General features: G+C 36.7%; 4 protein-coding genes across 15 annotated transcripts; 1 reads left to right on the plus strand and 3 right to left on the minus strand.

The window, feature by feature from the left end:
• Window positions 1-4,383: 4,383 nt before the first annotated feature.
• LOC131009464 (uncharacterized) lies at window positions 4,384-8,533 on the minus strand. Of its 5 annotated transcripts, XR_009096443.1 has the most exons (8): window positions 8,025-8,533; window positions 7,660-7,799; window positions 7,211-7,595; window positions 6,705-6,850; window positions 6,546-6,613; window positions 5,958-6,018; window positions 4,582-4,677; window positions 4,384-4,428 (listed from the first exon to the last, which is right to left on the minus strand). XR_009096443.1 is itself a non-coding variant. In XM_057936802.1 (7 exons), exons 1-6 carry the CDS (start codon window positions 8,317-8,319, stop codon window positions 5,982-5,984), a joined length of 1,071 nt encoding a protein of 356 aa, XP_057792785.1. In that variant the 5' UTR covers window positions 8,320-8,533; the 3' UTR covers window positions 5,694-5,864; window positions 5,958-5,981. The 5 variants fall into 5 exon arrangements, 4 of the variants coding, with proteins under 4 accessions (XP_057792788.1, XP_057792785.1, XP_057792786.1 ...); XM_057936802.1 differs by lacking the exons at window positions 4,384-4,428; window positions 4,582-4,677 and adding an exon at window positions 5,694-5,864; XM_057936803.1 differs by lacking the exons at window positions 4,384-4,428; window positions 4,582-4,677 and adding an exon at window positions 5,694-5,845 and having other exon boundaries at window positions 5,957-6,018.
• A 975-nt stretch (window positions 8,534-9,508) lies between these two features.
• Window positions 9,509-10,830, plus strand: LOC131009472 (cytochrome P450 97B2, chloroplastic-like). The gene is made up of 4 exons (XM_057936816.1): window positions 9,509-9,654; window positions 9,811-9,872; window positions 9,981-10,127; window positions 10,497-10,830. Exons 1-4 carry the CDS (start codon window positions 9,528-9,530, stop codon window positions 10,722-10,724), a joined length of 564 nt encoding a protein of 187 aa, XP_057792799.1. The 5' UTR covers window positions 9,509-9,527; the 3' UTR covers window positions 10,725-10,830.
• Window positions 10,831-11,321: 491 nt separating this feature from the next.
• Window positions 11,322-16,325, minus strand: LOC131009446 (protein FAR-RED ELONGATED HYPOCOTYL 3). Of its 8 annotated transcripts, none has more exons than XM_057936769.1 (9): window positions 16,136-16,325; window positions 13,100-15,307; window positions 12,971-13,027; window positions 12,717-12,785; window positions 12,565-12,633; window positions 12,411-12,479; window positions 12,274-12,321; window positions 12,103-12,184; window positions 11,322-11,657 (listed from the first exon to the last, which is right to left on the minus strand). In XM_057936769.1, exons 2-8 carry the CDS (start codon window positions 15,263-15,265, stop codon window positions 12,128-12,130), a joined length of 2,535 nt encoding a protein of 844 aa, XP_057792752.1. In that variant the 5' UTR covers window positions 15,266-15,307; window positions 16,136-16,325; the 3' UTR covers window positions 11,322-11,657; window positions 12,103-12,127. The 8 variants fall into 8 exon arrangements, with proteins under 8 accessions (XP_057792752.1, XP_057792753.1, XP_057792756.1 ...); XM_057936770.1 differs by having other exon boundaries at window positions 11,322-11,671; XM_057936773.1 differs by having other exon boundaries at window positions 12,565-12,627; window positions 16,136-16,323.
• Window positions 16,326-16,654: 329 nt separating this feature from the next.
• LOC131009462 (zinc finger BED domain-containing protein RICESLEEPER 2-like) lies at window positions 16,655-18,200 on the minus strand. The gene is made up of 3 exons (XM_057936799.1): window positions 17,331-18,200; window positions 16,930-17,236; window positions 16,655-16,850 (listed from the first exon to the last, which is right to left on the minus strand). The coding sequence occupies exons 1-3, from the start codon at window positions 18,033-18,035 to the stop codon at window positions 16,762-16,764; spliced, it is 1,101 nt and encodes a 366-aa protein (XP_057792782.1). The 5' UTR covers window positions 18,036-18,200; the 3' UTR covers window positions 16,655-16,761.
• Between the last annotated feature and the right edge of the window lie 1,704 nt (window positions 18,201-19,904).

Genomic DNA, 19,904 nt, shown 5'->3' on the forward strand with positions numbered 1-19,904 from the left:
TGCTGACACACTTTACTCGTTAGCTTATTATTATTAAAGATTATTTTATGGTTATTATTATTAAAGATTATTTTAAGGTTATTATTATTAATAATTTTTTAATATGGAGTAATATATTTCTATAACGAAACAAATTACTTTTTGAAATAATTAATGATTTTTTTGTTTTGTATTTTTGACTTAGGACGATAATAAATGAGTTAAATTTGTGTACGTGTATATCTTAGCCTAATGATAAAGTGATTAATGTATGACATGATTTTTTTAAAATTTATTGAGATAAAAAAACTATTCCTAGTTAAATTCTAGGGCGAAGGTGCAGATTTCCCCCTGAACTACATCCCCTAGAGCTTTTAGCCCCCCATACTCGGTCAAAGCGCGTTGACCTCCCCAAAGTCTCGGAAGAAGGGTGCAATTAGGTCCTAGGGTGAAACGGCGCCTAAACGCCGTCTCTCTTAATTTTTTTTTTTTCAAGCGGGCCCACCACTCTACTCACAGCCCCCCCTCTTCTTCTCCGGTAGGGTAGACAGCGTCGGCCGCCGCTGCCCTGACTTCCCTCTCTCTCGCGTATGCTCTCTCCCTCAAGCTGCCACACGACACACACACACACAAACTGAAAACGCACACCACACATCCCTTTCCTCTGGTAGACGACAGCAGCAGGCGGAGCCAAACGTCGCCGCGTGCCCGACTCCGGCAGTTGCAGAGAGCCGCAACCCGTCACTCTTTCAACCGTTCCTCTTCAATCGCTGCCGCCGTCCGTATCTCGAACGACCACGCCGCCTGAATCCCCCTCCCCCCCGACTCCACTCTTCGATCTGGGTATCGACGCCGCCCCACGCGGCAGTTGCAGAGAGCCGCAACCCGTCACTCTTACAATCGTTCCTCTTCAATCGTTGCCGCCGTCCGTATCTCGAACGACCACGCCGCCTGAATCCCCCCCGCCCCGACTCCACTCTTCGATCTGGGTATCGACGCCGCCCCACGTGGCGCCGTCTCCTTCCTCGGCGACGGCGGAGATGCCGCCGCCTCCCTCTGCTCACAAAACCCCCACCGCCCCTGCTTCCCTTTTCTCCCTGAATCTACCCAACAGAAGTGAAGCCGTCGCCGTTACCAGCAAGCCTCCACGTCCACCGCCTCCGATGTCCTCTTCTGAAGTTCGAAGCTATGGAATCCCAGGTGGCGGTTCCGTGACAGTTGATGACGAAGGGTTGGAGAAGAGTGAGCAGAAGTTTATTTGGATCGTGAGAGATGCAGGGCGACATCTTCGCCGGAGATCCCGTAAGAGATGACAATGGCGGTGGAGAAGAGAGAGAGAGAGGAGTGGGACCCATTAGAAATTAAAAAAAAAAGATTAAAGAAAACGGCGTTTAGGCGCCGTTTAACGGAGGGACTTATTTGCACCCTTCTTTCGGGAGTTCGGGGAGGTCAACGCGCTTTGACCGAGTATGGGGGGCTAAAGGCTCTAGGGGGGTGTAGTTCAGGGGCTAATCTGCACATTTGCCCTAATTAATATTAAAACTCAAAGAAAAGAGGAATTGCTTTAAAACTTATTTGTTTTAAATTTATATTTGATTATTTTTATATCAAACTAAATATTTTATTGTGATTTTTCATTTAAGATGCATATTAAATATTTTTTTAATAATTCAAGAATATATACTTCATTCATCTACAATATCGTTTTCACTTTATGAACGTCACGAGTTTTAAGAAAATAATGAATAGTAATTGATAGTGGGGATTATTGTGAGCGAAAATTTGGTCTTATTAATTATTACTTGTGTTTGTGTAGTTTGTGGACTATATGTTCTCATTTATCATACAATGACACTTGTTAATATATGTTCTCATTTATCATACAATGAACATTTTAGAAGGACAACAAAATCAAAAGGATAGACATAAAATAAAAGGATGGTACAATTTTTTATTTATTCACTGTTAGACACTACAATAGAAAAACATTAGAACATTTTAGACACTACAATCAAAGAACTATGCTGCATCATCCAGGTGAAATCATTACAAAGTTTTATATTATCATTTTACATGTTTTCTTTTTTATAATTACATTATATTATGGGATTATATATATATTTTAAAAATTGCAGAACTACAACTAACTGAAGAACAAATCAAGTGTTATACACTTGTGGAAATTGAAAAACTGTTGAGTAGTTTTGGAAGGACTTTGCGAGAGTTTGAAGGCATTCCTTATCCAAGTTCTGAATTCTTCGAAACTGATCAAAATAAATTGATCAGTGATGAACTAAGATATGATCGAAAAGCATTAACAGATGAACACAAAGCTTTGATTTCTAAGCTTACCGATGAACAACGATGTGTTTATGATACTGTTATTAATGCGACACGGTCAAATTATGGAGGAATGTTTTTCATATATGGGTATGGAGGTACGGGAAAAACATTCATATGGAACACTCATTATTTCCAATTGCAGTTTTATCAAACTTCACAAGGAGAGATCAATCAATCTCAAGTTATTGGCAGCACCAACAATTAGAACAATTGAAGATGAAATAAATGAAGGCAGTGCAAAATTCATGACTATTTCAGAGTTGACTGGTCAACAGGTTTAATATTATATAATTTTATATATTTTAATATTAAATTTTCGAAACATTTAAATAATATATTTTCGTGTTTTTTAAGAGGGGAATGTACTGGATATATGGCACAATATGTTCTATATCAACGGTTCGAGCTTGGGCTTACTTAGCATGCAACATATGCCTAAAAAAACTGAAAGCAAATGATGATAACACAAGATTTTTTCTCTCTTCATTAACATTTTACAACTTTTTATTTATATTTGTGTATGAAAATATTAATGTTGCATAAAAAGAACTTCCATCCATTTTTTTAATTCCACCTATTTTACCTGCAAAAAATTCATAAAAATAAATAATATTTTTAAAATTCAATAATAAAGTTATTTGAATAATAATCATAGAAAGTTTATTAAACCTCTATTGAATGACATAAAAAATAAAATAAAAAATGATATTCAAAATAGTTAAGCTAATTCACTGAAACACTTGTGTGATTCAAATCAACTAATCGAAATTAAACTTATAAAATATCGAATTCACTTGTTAAAAATATCAATTTCGTGGAATAAATAATTAGAGTTTGATTTTATCCCCCAAACATATTCATGCCTACCACAAATTTCAAAAAAAGATAAACCTCGAACAAGTTCATAAAAAATCTAACATGTTCGACTATAACTAGTTTAAGGTTGAATTCAATTTGACATAGGATTCACACAAACTATCCAACGTTGTACTCCCTCCGTCCCATAATAAGTGGCCACATTTCCTTTTTCGTCTGTCCCACTATAAGTGGCTACTTTCTAAAAATGGAAATAATTTAACTTAATTAAGATCATTAATTAAGTTACTAATTAAACCCTAAATTATATTTAAAATCAACATATACACCTATCGTCTATCACACTATAAGCAGCCGCCCCTCTCTTCTTCTCCGGCGGGATGCCACCCCCATCGCCGCCGCCGCCGCCGCCTCTCGCCTCTCCGGCCGTCGCCGCCTCTCTCCCTCTCTCTCTCTCGTTACAGATCTCGCGAAGCTCGCCGCCTCTCTCTTCTTCTCCGGTCGTGCGCCGATTTGGGGGATTCGAAGCTCGCCGCCTCTCTCTTCTTCTCCGGTTGTGCGCCGATTTGGGGGATTCGAAGCTCGCCGCCTCTCTCTTCTTCTCCGGTCGTGCGCTGATTTGGGGGATTCGAAGCTCGCCGCCTCTCTCTTCTTCTCCGGTCGTGCGCCGATTTGGGGGATTCGAAGCTCGCCGCCTCTCTCTTCTTCTCCGGTCGTGCGCTGATTTGGGGGATTCGAAGCTCGCTGCCTCTCTCTTCTTCTCCGATCGTGTGCCGATTTGAGGTCGTCGTCCTCCCTCTCTCCCTCTATTCTCTTTCAGATCTGGTTTTTGATTTCTGGTGGTGGTGGTTGTTGTTGGCAGAGGAGAGGGGATTTCTGGTTGTTGCTGGTGGTGGTGATTTGGTGGTTGTTGCTGGTGGTGGTGGTGGTGATTTCTGGTTGTTGTCGCCAGAGGAGGGGGCGCGGCCGCGGCTTGGCGCGGCGAGGAGAGGCGAGAGATAAGGGAGAGGGAGAGAGGTCGACGGTGAAAGGAGAGAGGGGAGGCAGAGCTGCCGGCCTCCGGCGACGGCTCGGCCGTCCAGTGGCGGCGGCAGGAAGAACTAGGGAGGGAGAGAGTGAAAAGAGGAAGAAATTATTTTAATTAACTCAATAATTTTGATGGGCCCCATTCAATTAAAACATAACACTCCATTTCTTAATCTCCGTGCCGAAAAGAATGTGGCCACTTATTATGGGACGGAGGGAGTAATAAACTTTTGTCAATCCCTTTCTAGTCCGAATTTGAGAAACCTGAAAATTGATCAAAATAAAATGAAAATGATCAAACTACATTGTGTGAATCTCATTATAAATACGGGCAAGAAAAACATTTTTTTTTCATGAAAAAAAAGGGCAATCAGGTCATATATCCAACATATGATTCAAGGGAAATAAGTCGAATACCTTCAGGCTCGAGATCTCACTAATGTCTCCGACGTGTGTGCCTCCGCACGAACATCCTAGGGTTTGGCCTAGCTGCACGATCCGGGGCGTGCTGTCCTGCAAAATCCGAGGGTAAAATAGAGACGGACACCTAGACGATGGGGGTGGGTATTTTTCATAGACATATTATGGGGATGGGTACTTTCCCCTATTAACACTTGTTAATATATTACAAAACATATAAAAAATAAAATATGATATTGTTTTATGAACTTAAAGCATTAAATAATTAAATAAGTAACTTATGCATTAAAAATATTTAAAAAACATAAAAAAAATCTGTGTGCATATAAATTAATTCTGCATATGGACCAAAACCCAATTTTTTTTTTTTTATTATTATTATTATTTTAATTTGGCCCACAACATAATAAGAAGGCCGAAGAGCAAGTAATTAATCGGGCTGAAAGCATTAAATAAGTTTGTGACAATATCTTTAACATGATAAATATCAGCAAAATGAATTTAAAACAAATAAGCTATGAAATTTTTAAAATTTAAAATATTTTATTGTTTTCTCTCTTCATTAATTTTTTACTACCTTTTATTTGCCTTTGTGTATGAAAATATATATCTATGTATTAAAATATTACTCCCTCCGTCCACAATTTAAAGCCCCACTTTGATGTGGGCACGGAGACTAAGAAAGCTGAAAATGGTGATGTGGATGAAATAAAAGGGTAGTTGACTAAAGTGATAAAGTAGTTGACTAAAGTGTTAAAGGTGTTGTGTGGTGGGTCCACTAGTGATAAAGTGTAATAAATATAGAATATAAAAATAATAAAGGTGTTGTATGGTGGGTCCATTAGTGGCAAATGGTAGTAATTTTAAATAAAGAGGGAGGGTAAAAAGGTACAAAAAGCAGAATAGGGCTTTAAATTGTGGACAAAAATTTAAGGGGAAGTAGGGCTTTAAATTGTGGACGGAGGGAGTATTTTATATTTGTTTATATTTGGATTCGATTCAATATTTATATTTATTTATTTAAACATATTTAATATCTATATTCGTCATGAACCGCACAGATGAACGTACTAGTTATTAACATGTAATACTCCATAAAACAAACACAAAAACTAGTCTTTTTTTCAAAGATTCGACATAATTCATAAATACTACTTTTTGTTCAAAAATCCAACATAAATAAGCATATTAATATAGAAATGACCAGCTAAATATACATCCAGATAGTCTTTTTTTCAGCAACTCATTAAAGGATCATGCTCCCGCATAAAGAACAAAACCTGAAGATATATACATACATACCTAATATGAAAAGAATAATTGATTAATAAACCTAGTAGAGATTTTGAGACAAGTTTTGGGAACAAACATACCTCGACAGTTAGCATAGTACTAGGTTAACAGTCCGTGTTATGTGACTCCACTTCATGGCTTCTGCATATTGATTGATAAACTTACTATCTTATCAAGTGGATCTAAAAATAAATATATGCAGGTCTTAATAGCTAAAGGTAGGAGATAAACCCGAATTAATTAGCTTGAAAAGAAATCAATATTAAGGAGGAATACAACAACTCATTTGGTAGGCATGTACAATTTGTATCAACCCACTGCCGCTGCAAGAGAAATATGAGCCTCCCCGTTTGCATTCAACTGAAAGCTGCAAGAGACCTCGCCTTTCTCACCGGGCAGCAAAGCTAACTAATTCTAAGAGCAGCCTATGTATTGAACACACTTTCCCAAGTGAATCAAGCTTAGAACCACATTCGATATTTATGTACTTGGACATTTGGCAGCCAATGTGAAGCATAGATGCGCAACGAGGCTCAAGGAATAAAAGGCAGAGGTAAATTCTTTCTAGGTGTTATCTTATCTACTACCAAACAAGGCCTAAAGGAATCAATTTGCATACAATTCATTTCTATCAAAAACCAAAGGAATTTATTTACAAGATAATTTACCTCTTAAGCTTCCTAGCAGCTTTACGTATGTCAACAAACACACTAACTGTTTTTAATGTGACTCTGTTCTGCAATTATTACAAGAGTAAGTTATTTCTGTAAATCAATAAAAGGACTTCCAAACATATGCACAATCATGTCGAGAGGAGAGATACTCACCATTATGTGGTCAAAAAAAGGCACATCATGTGACTTATTTTTAGGATATTTGACAACAAAGGGGGGAACACACACTAATTCTGGCCCCCTCGCTTCTTCTTCCAATGCCGATCCAACTTGTTTCAATATATCATTGAATAGGATTTCTAAAAAAACCATCACTTAGTAGGTAGATAATGTGGGAAACAAAGTAAACAAATACCAATTAATAGGCATAAGGGTAAGATATGGGAAACAAAATTAGGGATGAATCATTGCAAGCTATTACTTCAAATATGATCTCAAAATCAATAATATAAACAGCCGATTCAAACACGTCTATGTAAGTATAGTGTTTCTCAGTTTTAACAAACGGAGATAAATTAAGGCATTATGGAGGACTATTACCTACGTATATGATCTCAAAATACAAAAAGAGACGCGATTATATCAGATTAGGGAGGCCAACAAACATATAGTATAAACGATTGACAATCACAGTGAGTGAATGTATGAATGAAACTTACTGTCTCCGCCAACAAAGGTAGCATCATCACTCCTCCCTAAGATTCCAAATCCGACGAGATCAAAATAATCACCACCACGATCAATTTTAAAAATACGCGCACCCAACCTTTCGCTTGGAATTTGTTCGCCTTTAATTGGTTGGGGGCGGTCGGAAAGATAATAATTGCCACCACTATCAATTGCCAAATACCGACCACCATCGATTTGCAAACAATAATCATCTTCAATGCTGCTGCTGTTGTCTCCAACTCGGGGAGGGGAAGATATAATCGATCTGTTGTCTGCATAATGCATAGCGATAGAGAGGGTCAGAGGAATGCCAGAGCGAGGCGGAAGCGGCGGCGGCGCTTTGCAAAGGATATGCGGACCACAATGTTTTTTTGTCTGCAATTATTACAAGGAGTATATTATTTTCAAAACATATGATCAATCGAAGAGAAATACTCACCGTAGATTGGTCGTAAGCCGTAGGCACATATTCCTTTTGAGGCATTTTAGGATATTTGGCAACAGCCGGGGGAAGAAACACTGGTCGTGCAAGGATCTCTTCTTCCGAGTCAAGATCAAATAGTTCATTGAATAAGATTTCTACACAAACACACCAATTAGTAGTTAGATATTGTTCATGATCAAACACATGATCTATTCCTAATTAAAAAATAATTCATTAATTTAAAGAGTATTTTTCAAAGAATTATTTGTTGAAACTACCCCCAACTCTACCCAAGGGTGGGAAATGGGAAACAAAATGAAACAAATTGACTTATGAATCATTGCAGACTATTACTAATTAACAATAGAAATTTAGCTTACCGTCCCCGGCAGTCCAGATATGGCGTAAATCACCCGCTAAGACTCCAAATGTGACGAGCTCAAAATAATCACCGCCACGATCTACTTGAAAAACAGGAACACCTGACATTTCGTTTGGAATTTTTTGGCCTTTAATTGGTGTGGGGCGGTCGGAAAGATAATAATTTCCACCACTATCAATTGCCAAATACCGACCACCATCGATTTGCAAACAACAATCATCTTCAATGCTGCTGCTCTTGTCTCCAACTCGGGGAGGGGAAGATATAATCGATCTGTTGCCTGCATAATCCATGGCGATAGAGAAATGCCAGAGCGAGGCGGAAGCGGCGGCCGCGCTTTGCAAAGGAGAAGCGGTGCAATAAGGGTTCAAACGAAGAGAAAATATGATGTATTTATTTTTATTTTTGGGTCAAAATTGCATACAATCAAAGGTTCAATTCAACTAGGGTTCAAAAACTGATTTATTTTTTATTTTGGGTCAAATATGTAGGCTTGGCTGCGGCCATATAAGCAAGGATTTTAAATCGAACTCTGTTTATTGTTAAGAAAAAAATATATTATAGAAATATTTGATTAAAAACTATGACATTCGATTAAAAAATGTTGCTTTAAACAAGTATCAAGGGCACAACTAAACAAAGTACACATTAAAATAATAATCAAATAATATCTCCAAAAATAAAAATAATAATAATAATAATAATAACTAATTAATATAATAATTTAGAGAGGAAAGATCGCACCAGTAATGTGTATATGAATACGATGAACGCAGTATATTCACGATTAACACACACAAACTAAATTCAAAATTAGAATTCCATCAATTAAAACTATTAATAATAATTAATAAAAATAAAAAATTGAAATGTATAAAATGTAATTATATGTTTTAAAGAAATTACCTGGCTTTAACCTGTAGAATTGCAAATTCGTTGAGAAAAAAAGAGAAGAAAAGAAGATGTTGGGAACCTTGTGGAATATCCTAATCCTTGTTTTGATGATACCAAAATTCATAGGACTTAACTATAATAGACTAGAATTGTTTTAAACTCAAGTGTTAGAGTTCGGTTCTAGTTTAGCTTGCGGTGTCAAAGACTGAAGAACGAAGGACTAAAGACTGAAGACTGCAGATACCAACTGAAGTATCAGTTGAAGAATCAGTTGAAGACTGATTACTTAATGCGCGCAATGGACTGATACTAATGGACTGATACTAAAGTCAAGTATCAGTTGAACATTCCTCCTAGGACTGATCTTCCAACGTTCAGAGGAAGCCACGTACTCAGAAGTACAGCCGCATTAAATGCAGAGATCTCAGGATATCTTTATCTCTGCAGAAGTCATTGATGAATGAAGGTTTCTAAGATTGGTAATATTTGTTAGAATTCAAGAAGCAAACATAACTTATAGCATGCTTTTTTCATCTCTATATGATCATAGCTCGTCTTCGATTTTGATAGCTATATGGTTTTCTCTGGATAAACATTTGCTCAACCTATGCAAAATGTGATTGATTGTTCATTTTTGTTTAGGTATCTACGGCTTATTGTCGTGGAAGCCCTACGATTATATCCACAGCCTCCGTTGCTCATCAGACGGTCTCTGAAACCCGATAGGTTACCGAGTAGGTTTTCTGATGATCATATCATCTCCATTGCCAACTATGAAGTCGAAGAAGTCGTTTGGTCATCATTTTGTTCGCGTTTTCTTTACAATATCCGGCCGTTTTTGTATCCCGTGAGTTGGTTAATGTTCTGAAACTGCATCCTAAACGACGCAGGTGGCTATAATGGCGATAAAGACGGGTACTCAATTCCAGCCGGGACGGACTTGTTCATCTCTGTGAGTGTGCTAGCTAGGTTTTTTGAACCAAGACCAGCCAAACTTAGTTGGTTCGGATCTTGTTGATCGAGCATCGTGTTGATGGCTCGAAGGTCGTTGCTTTTGCAGGTGTATAATCTCCACAGGTCTCCGTATTTCTGGGACAACCCTAATGACTTCGAGCCGGAGAGGTTTCAGGTGCAAAAGCCGAGCCAAGTTGATGGTTGGGCCGGTTTTGATCCATCCCGTAGCCCCGGGGCGTTGTATCCTAATGAGGTAATTCATCTAGCAATCCGGCTTTTGCTCGATTTGGTTCTTGAGAAACACGACTCGTTTGTCTGGGAACTCTAATTTCCGACCAGGTCAATTTTGACAGCTCTATATCGTGTTTTTGATAGGAACTCCATTTTCCTAAGAAATTGAAGTATTTAAGCCCTTCTTAATTCAATTTTGTGGAAAAATAGTCTAGGAGTCCATAACCCTAGTTAGCAACTGTACGAAAACTAATGTCAGACTGTCTGGTGTGTCAAGATCCATATCTGGTGCTTTATTGTAAATTTGTTAGTCGGACTTAGGTTTTATTCGTTTGACACCGGACTCTCTCGTTATGCAAATATTTAAACTTCTATCATCCAATGTGACCAGATCATTGCGGATTTCGCCTTCTTGCCCTTCGGAGGAGGGCCGAGAAAATGCGTCGGGGACCAATTCGCCCTCATGGAGTCGACCGTGGCGCTGGCGGCGTTACTACAGAAGTTCGACGTAAACCTACGAGGATCGCCGGAATCCGTCGAACTAGTTACCGGAGCCACTATCCACACCAAGAGCGGAATGTGGTGCCAGCTGAAGAAGAGGTTGTTGACTGCTAATTGATTGTTGTAATTATAGATTAGCAACTATAAAATGAAACAATTATTTCATGCAATTTTCCCAAAATTATGGGTAAATATCGAAATCGAGCATCAAATTTTACTCATGCGCACACTTTACTCGTTAGCTTATTATTATTAAAGATTATTTTAAGGTCATTATTATTAAATATTTTAATATGGAGTAATATATTTCTAAAACGAAACAAAATACGATGATAAATGAGTTAAATTTGCAGTGTACGTTAGTATAATGATAAAGTGATTAATGTATGACGAGACTTTTTAAAAAAATTATTGCGATAACAAAAATGAGTTCAAAATTCAACATTGATTTGAATCGACTTTAATAAAATCTTGATTTTACACTAACTAATTGTAGACTTGTAGTAGCGTTTTTTACAAATTGAATTTCTACATGACTTCTAAAAGTATTATCAATAAAAATAACTCAAACCTATAAAAATACATAAATAAAATAGGCAAAAAATCCAAATTTCATTAAAAATAAATAAATAATAAAACTTTTATACATAGGTATAGATATAGATAGATATTTCATGTGGGTAAAACAACAAATATCAACACAATGCTAATCATTATCAACTCAGCAATGCTCTCTTCTTCATAGGAATACTAAATTTTACCGTAAATTAACTACAGATACATCTTGCTACTATCGCTACAACACGGGCGCAGTGCTCGTCGCTGCCGCGACGGCGACGACAAAGCTACTGTCGCTACAACACGGCGCAGTGCTCGTCGCCGGGGACAATGAAGTTACACGCTGCTGCTTAATCTATGTTCACTTACTATACAAGTTAAATCAGGAGATGCTCCTCCCATTTGGCACACTTCTTCATTCACTCGGCCAACTCTTGATACACATCAGTCTGTACGGACACCAACGCGTTCGACGAATCTGCCCACTGCGCTTCTGTACAACGGCATCTATATATATCAGTCGATACCAACGCGAGCAATGCTTGGAAATGAAAGATCAAGCTATGAAACATTATGGGTCAATCATAGTTTGTGTCCCTAACTTTCAGCTTTTTCTAGAAAAATGTCCCTAACTTACGTTTCCGCTTTAAAAATCCTTGAGTTTGATTTATGTCACGCCTAATGGAATTCAACGACAGAATAACGAGTCACCTAGCTAGAATCTGTACTATTCAATATAGAATTGCAGAAAATACCCTAAACCATAAGAATCGGCTAGGTGACTCATCATTCCGTCGTTAGATGTTGTAAAGCGGGATATAAATCATTTTTTACAAAGTTGAGGGTTTTTGAAGTGAAAATGTTAAGTCGAGGACATTTTTTGAAAACATTGAAAGTTGGGGACACAAACTATGATTAAACCAAACATCATTACCTACCATTAATTGAGAGAGAGATATTTTCTCACGCGTGTCTTGTTGCGTCGTCATGCAACTGCGCAGATCTCACATTAGGATCATCCTGCTATGGACAACCATATATAGGTAAGCCCCCAGATTGGTGAGATAACAGAAGCATTTAAAATAAACCTAACATCCCCACAAACTAACCCGAATACCATAGCCGAAATTTGGAGTGCGGAAAAATTCCATATGCCCCTTCAAGAAAGACCATGAAAATCAGAAACGAATTGAAACAAACACGAAGCAACAGGAAAAAGAAGTAGTTATATGAAAAAACAAGATACCATTCCGGGCATGGCAGGCTGAGAACCATAGTAACCATCATGGGTAGGTGCGATGGAGTTCAGCTGGCCCTAAAGAAGATCATAACTTTAGATTCCATTATTACCAGAAATAATTAAGATTTTTTTTTTCGTGAGTCGTGATTAGATGACGTACTAGTCCCTGAATGGCAGGTTGGTTCCCGAAGTAACTATCACGTGTGGGACCCATTAAGTTCAGCTGTACCTTTCAAATAGAGAGAAACCAAAGTTAGAATGAGACAATTTGAACTTCAGTTTTCTAGCATAATTTCAAAGTATATCCCTTACCATTCCCGGAGCACTTTGATGATGACCGAAAAATCCGTCCAGATTTACAGGTCGAGAACTCAGTTTTTCCTAAGCATCAAAACATCAGCTGATTTAGAACGAGAAAAATGTAGCAGGTGAAATGGCTTGTAGATGATATCAGCTAGCAACAAGCTACAGTATAGAATCTCAGGTATGTGCAAAATTTCTTTTAGGCATATCTCGACTATGACATTTTTCTATAGAAAAGTAAGCACGCAATAACATTGACGTACAATTTGTTGTAAGCTATCTGTCGTGCCAACTGTAATAACATCCGGCTCCATGTTAACCTGCAATGCAGATGACGCATGACTTAAAAACATAGATAGCATAAAAGAATACGTATTTGATTCAAGACAAACCTTTCTTTTCTTAGTTGCATTCTTCTTCTTATTCGTCTTGCTCAAACTTCCACTCTGAATGTCGTCTTCGATGCACAAAATACCTGGGGAGGCAGAAGGTCCAGCTTCTAGAAGATTCTTATTGGAGTAGTTCGCATTCAAACAGTTCTCAAAAGCATCACCAAGTGCACGAAGAGACAGACTGTAACTCTCTTGTGATAATGACCCTTCTTCACCCAATTTCATAGCCCTTTGACAAAGATCATTATACCGCTGCAGCCTTGACTGCACCTGTTCAGACCCTTCGATTGAGTATCTGCTCTTGGCATCTTTCGTCCACCGTTTCAAGATATATTGCAACGGTATTGTTGAGATGCCACAGATTTGAAGAACAATCATTGCATGTCTACAAAGGAACCCTTGCAATTCAAACAAGCGGCATATGCAGGATACTTCAGATTTCAACTCGTTCAATGTGACAACAAATTCTTGATTCCTTTCATAATCTTGTACTTTGAAAGTAACCACCGCATCAACTTGTTCCTCTTTCTTAGGAATACATGCTACCGCGCCCAATACCTCGACTTGAAATTTCCTAAATACAGCATGAGTGTATAGGCCAGCTACATGCTTCTCGAAAGGTGAAGGAGACTTTAAAGCAGGCTGTTTGTTCCATGTATCAGAAGTGGCCTTCGCTTCCTCTTCATACCTGTCTTGCAGAATGGCATCATATTGTTTAACAAACTCTTGCACAGTAGTCTTCTTATGTACATACTTGTCAAAGAAAGAATTCACACTATCTGATCGTTGACCGGTCGACATCCCAGCAAAAAATCCATCTTTCATAAAGTTAGGCACCCATATTTTGCGATCTTCATACAATGACTGGATCAACTCGTTCTCTTTCAGTTCGAATCTATCCACCAGCTTGAGCCACCTCTTTTCGAACTCCTCCTCTGTCCACGACCTATAAATGCATTTTTCGAATTTAGACATGAAGTTTTCATTCTGTTTGATTACACTATTCAATGTTTCTGAAACCTTTCCCATTATATGCCACAAGGAGAAAAAATGAAGAGTGGATGGCAAAACATCTGAAATAACAGATTTCAAAACCCTGTCTTGCTCAGTGAGTATAATTTTCGGAGCCTGACCACCCATCGCCTTCAACCACGTTTGCATGACCCATGAATATGTCGCTGCGTTTTCATCAGACACCAAAGCACATCCAAGTAGCATGAACTGATAGTGCTGGTTGACCCCAACAAATAGAGCTAGAGGCATTTTATACTTGTTTCTTATATAGCTCGTATCAAAAGATACAACATCACTGAAATTGGGATAGTCATGCCTGCTTTTGGCATCAATCCATAATAGACTTTTCAGACGTTGATCCTCACCAACATCCACTGCATAAAAGAAGTTTGAATTCAGAGTCTGCATATGGACAAAAAACTCAAGCATAGCACTCGCCTCTACTGCATCCATTGCCATATTCCTGCCTTTTTCGAATTGGCTTCTGGAGTCATGTTTAAGACCGACTGCACTTTTATATTCAGCAAACTGTCTAGCCATTGCAGCATACATCCTTCTGGTTTGTTCACTTACAGCTTGGGCAGGTAACAGTTCATGGTTATGCTCTTTCTCAAATCTATGGATTATCCACTTCCCATCGGACCTTCTCTTAACGTGCATACTTGCTTTACAATCTGTCTTTGCACATGCTCGACGACCTGTAGCATTCTCAGCATCCTGATTGCTTCCTTGTCTACTGCGCGGGCGGTTCAAAGATTTCTCGTACTCACGTTTTGTGCCATATCTAGAGCATGCGAATTTTGCGTCAATGAATTCCCTTGATGTTTTTGACCGGCGGCTATTCTGAATTGCAGTACTGAATCCCACAGATCTAGCATATTCCTGATAGAAAGCATAGGCGTCCCCATGAGACCCAAATTCCATACCAGGAAGTGGCTCAAGAATTGTCACATCTTTGAAATCTATATCAGGTAACGGAGAATTCACATCATCTCCATCTTCGACATGCAACTTATCCTCGTCTCCCATACTCTCACCCACTCCATCTACATTGAGGGGCTTCTCTTCCCCATCTAGCATATTAACAATTCCATTAGGCTCTTCTAATTCTTTATCATGTTCTCCAGAAGGCAACCTAAGATCTATATCCATGACAACAACTCGTTGTCCTGCAATAAGGTGTTGTGTAGCAACCTGGCAAATTGGACATGAATTTGAGCTCTATAGAGCAATGAAGATAAGAGCTTTTATACAGTTCTGCATTTAGTTTACATTTCACTGCCACAGGAAAAAGAAATAACCACCACATTCATGATTCTGTCATGTGCAGAGGCATACAACAACATCACGGCGGTAAGTACCAGCAAAAGCATGTTTGATAACATATTTTTTACAAAGGCAACAGCATCCTCCATTGATGCCCAAGCACAAGATTTTAGAAGGGTACACTTAAAGAATAGCTGTTGAAAATTGCATGAGAGGAAAGATTACAGTAAGTGATTTAGCTCATTCTCAAAGGAGGTCACTGCAATTAAACTCAGATAAAATAATGCATTTCTGTAAATACAAGTGCCATTGCAACGAAAATCTCGAAAACCACATTTAACATCAAGTAGTTAACAATTGATAACACATTTAGAAATGGCAGCTCTCTGCAGCAAGCGCAAAAGAAGCAAGAACCAACAAGCCTAAATAACTACATTGTGAAGCTTTCACCACATTGGGAAAAGAAACACAGCACAGAATGCGGTTATATCAGCTCCGAAAACCCAACAGAAAAGAAAAGAACAATCAAGAAAAACCCCACGTTCACGCAAAACAATCCAAGTACAGCGAAACAAGAAAATTATATGGATAAAAAGCGGCACGAATTTGAGCAGGAAATCAAGGGAAAACGTTTCTCCGATTCTTGAAATTGATCATTTAGCGAGAATAGGAGCGAATTATTTGAGCAGAAGAGAAAGGGAGGGAGAGGGATGGGAGGAAGAAGAAGCAGTTATGGAGGTGGAGAGTGGTGATTACCTGCGATTTTTATAGTAGGGATCTTCAGAACTGCAAATCCACGCGAGGGTTTGGGCGAGTCGACGATGTTTTCCCCCAAATTGGGAGATTAGGGTTCTCTCGATTTGATTGCCACTCGCTCTCCTTCAACACTCTCTCTCACTCGCTCTGCCCTTTTCTCTCTCTAGCGCGTGGCTCTCTCCTCCTCTTCCACACACAACTAGGGATGTCAATCGGGCCAGCCCATCGGGTTTTCGGGCTAGCCCTATCGGGTTCCGGGTTAATCGGGTGCGGGCTAATCGGGTTGGAGGTTTTTTCGGGTTGTAAATCTCCAACCCTAACCCTAAACGTTCGGGTTTCGGGCTAGCCCATCGGGTTGGAGGTTTTAAAGGTGTAAAAATAAAATTATCATTTGTATTACATTATTCTTAATGATCTAATGTATAATGTATAAAATATACATAAATATTAAATATATAAATTATATAGCCAAACATGAAATGCAAAAATATAAAATATTCAAGATTACGACATATAAAATAAGTTAATAATAATAAAATGTTCAACTTGTTAAAAAAATAAAAATAAAGTATTCAACAATAGTTTGAAATTAAAGAAACAAAGCATCTCAAAAATAAATATAAAGTCTAAATGTTTGAGTAACACTCTTCTTCAACGTTAATAACATTCGGTGCTCCAACTTGATCCATGTCTTCTTCCTCATCATCTTCACCATCTATTAAAAGAAAATAATATAATTAAAGCATAATATAGTTCGATAATTTAAAGCATAATAACAAAAAGAGAAATCTTACCATCGGAATATCCATGTAACCAATTACGTGTGCAAATAAGAGCTTGAACTCTTTCGGGAAGAAGCCTATTCCTGTACTTGTTCAAAACATGTGCTCCGATGCTAAAGGAAGATTCGGATGCCACCGTCGTTATGGGAATGCTAAGCACATCACATGCCATCCTAGCAAGTTCTCCAAAGCGGGAAGCATTATCTTTCCAATACATAAGCAAATCAATTTCAACCTTCTCATCCATTGGGGCTTCCTCCAAATAAATATCCAAAAGTGATTTTGAATCGGAAGTTCCACCTTTGTAACTTTTGTATTCCTACAACAAAAATAATTGTACATGAATAAATTAGTATAATTTGAAATATGAATACATTCAAATATTTGAAAATAAATAAATAAATAAAACTTACCTCAAGTTCTTTGTCATTCAAATTCAATCCTCTTCCCAATTCTTGCCTTCTTACTCCTCCTCCTTTTTCTCTAAATTCAAGTTCTCTAACTTGAGAACTAGAACTAGAACTAGATTGAGGAACTTTGAACAAAGATACACCAACACCCTTTCTCTTATACTCATCATATAGAACATGCAACTTCATCTTCAATATGTTGATTTTATCACTACTAGAAATGGGATCAATTTTTGAATAACAATACTCCAAAAGCTTCAACTTCATTCTTGGATCAAACACTGCCCCCATTGATAGAATATCACTATACTCCTCCCAATATTTCTCAAACCTTGATTGCATAGCAAGGGACATAGACTTCACCACTTCATCTTTACTTCTAACATTTACCTCCAACAAACGTGCAATCTTCCAAACTTCCATAAAATACAAATTGGAAGTAGGATAAGATGTACCAGAAATCAAAGTAGTAATGGTGTAAAATGGATTCAAGAATTCACATATTATTTCTCCTCTATCCCATTCTTCTTCTGTCGGACAATGCTTATATGCCAAATCATCAAATGCAAGCATGCAAAAAACTTTGCGATATTTAATTCCACTATCAAGCATCAAATATGTGGAATTCCAACGTGTAGCCACATCCAAGCAAAGTGAAGAAGTGAGCTCAATACCAGTTTTCCTAGCACATTCCTTAAACTTAATCATTCTCGCTTCTGATGCTTTTACATATTTGACACTTGCTCTAATTTTATCCAAAGCATCACTAGCAACCTTCAACCCTTCTTGAACTATAATATTCAAGATATGTGCACAACATCTCACATGGAAATAATCACCCTTGCACAACAATGCATTTTGCAAATCAAGTCTTGTTTTCAAGATAACACACAATTTTTTTTATTTTTTATTTTTTTGTCTATAATATTGCAATTATTTGTGGTTGGGAAAAATTAAACATAAGACATTTATTTTTCTAAAAAAAAAAACATAAGACATTTATTTTTAAAAAACACGCACACGCACACATACGCACTTTTTATTTGTAAAAATAATATACATATGTAATTGTTTATTTGGAAAAGATTAAAGATTAATTGCCTATATATTTTTAAAAAGTATAATTAATTTTTTATTTTTTATTTTTAATTAATATTTTTATCAATAAATATATAAATTTTGAATTTTTTAAAATTGGGCCTAAATTAAAATTTCAGCCACATTTAATCCTATTTGGAGTCCAAATTTTTTTGATGTGGTATTTTTTATGAGTTGTTGGGCAATTAATATATAAACTATTAATTTTTTGAAACTTTTTCCGAATTAAACTTGAAGCCACAATTAAAATTGCTTCTTTTTCATTTTTTTTATTAAGTATAGAAAATTCATAAAGACGCACAAATCAATTGACGAGCTCAAATTCAAAGGAGATCAAAAAGACATATTTCCTCGAAGAAATTCAAGGAACATTGCACACAAATATATTTCAATTTATAAATTTTAAATTTGTACCTATTTTTATATTTTATTAAATTAAATACATTAAAATTTGTGTTTATTATGATTATCTCTTTCAACATCATTGTCGATGTCGATTTGGAGGAACCCTACTTGACCTTGATAGTGGACTTAATTAAGTTTTAATAGTTTGACTAACTTGTGGGGCTTGGGTAGGTGGACGAACTTTGTCCCTACAAATATCGCAATAAATAAATAATAATTTTATTTAATTAAAAATAATTAATTTTAGTCCTGCAATTTAGTTTAATAAGAAGTTTTTCCTTCAATTAATAGGTTGGATTATCGAAAGATAGAAATGAGAGCTATTATTATCATCATTTTTTATTTAAAAAAAATTAATAAATAGAGATGAGTAGACACTCTTTGTTGATAGGCTTACTTAGTTACTTCCTAATAATCCGCTAATGGATCGCTTACACCTTTTTGAGGCCCAATAATTTTATTTTAAATCTAATTGGGCCCATTGGGCTCATACCTGTTAAATATTTCATAAATAAATTATTCCAAATGAATCGAATCTGAAAATAACCTCTCAATCATGAAATTGCAAAATCGACATGTCTCATTCTAATTAAGAAATACTACTATATATAACCGACATGTTACTTTGAATACATACCTACCCCACGTTAAACAATTAGTAGAATGTCCATTCGTGCGATGCACGACGAACATCGAAATTAATGATATATTTAAATAAATATAAAATATATTTTAAAAATAAAATAAAATAAAATAAAATAATTCACGTCAATTATTCAATAAAATCTTGAATTTAAAAATTATATTAACAACTTTGTATAAAGTATAATAAAATTTATTCAATAACAAAAATTAGCATTTACACATTATTATTATAGAGTTACGCGTCATAATAAATATTTTCATATACAAACATAAATAAAAAGTTATAAAATTTTAATGAAAAGAGAAAATAAAATATTTAATGAAAAGAGAGAAAATAAAATATTTTAAAATTTTCATAACATATTCATTTTAAATTTATTTTTGATGTTTTTATACAATAGTATTAAATTTAAGGTGCATATTGAAAAA

The sequence above is a fragment of the Salvia miltiorrhiza genome, chromosome 2, assembly GCF_028751815.1.
Source record: "Salvia miltiorrhiza cultivar Shanhuang (shh) chromosome 2, IMPLAD_Smil_shh, whole genome shotgun sequence".
Classification (NCBI taxonomy): domain Eukaryota; kingdom Viridiplantae; phylum Streptophyta; class Magnoliopsida; order Lamiales; family Lamiaceae; genus Salvia; species Salvia miltiorrhiza.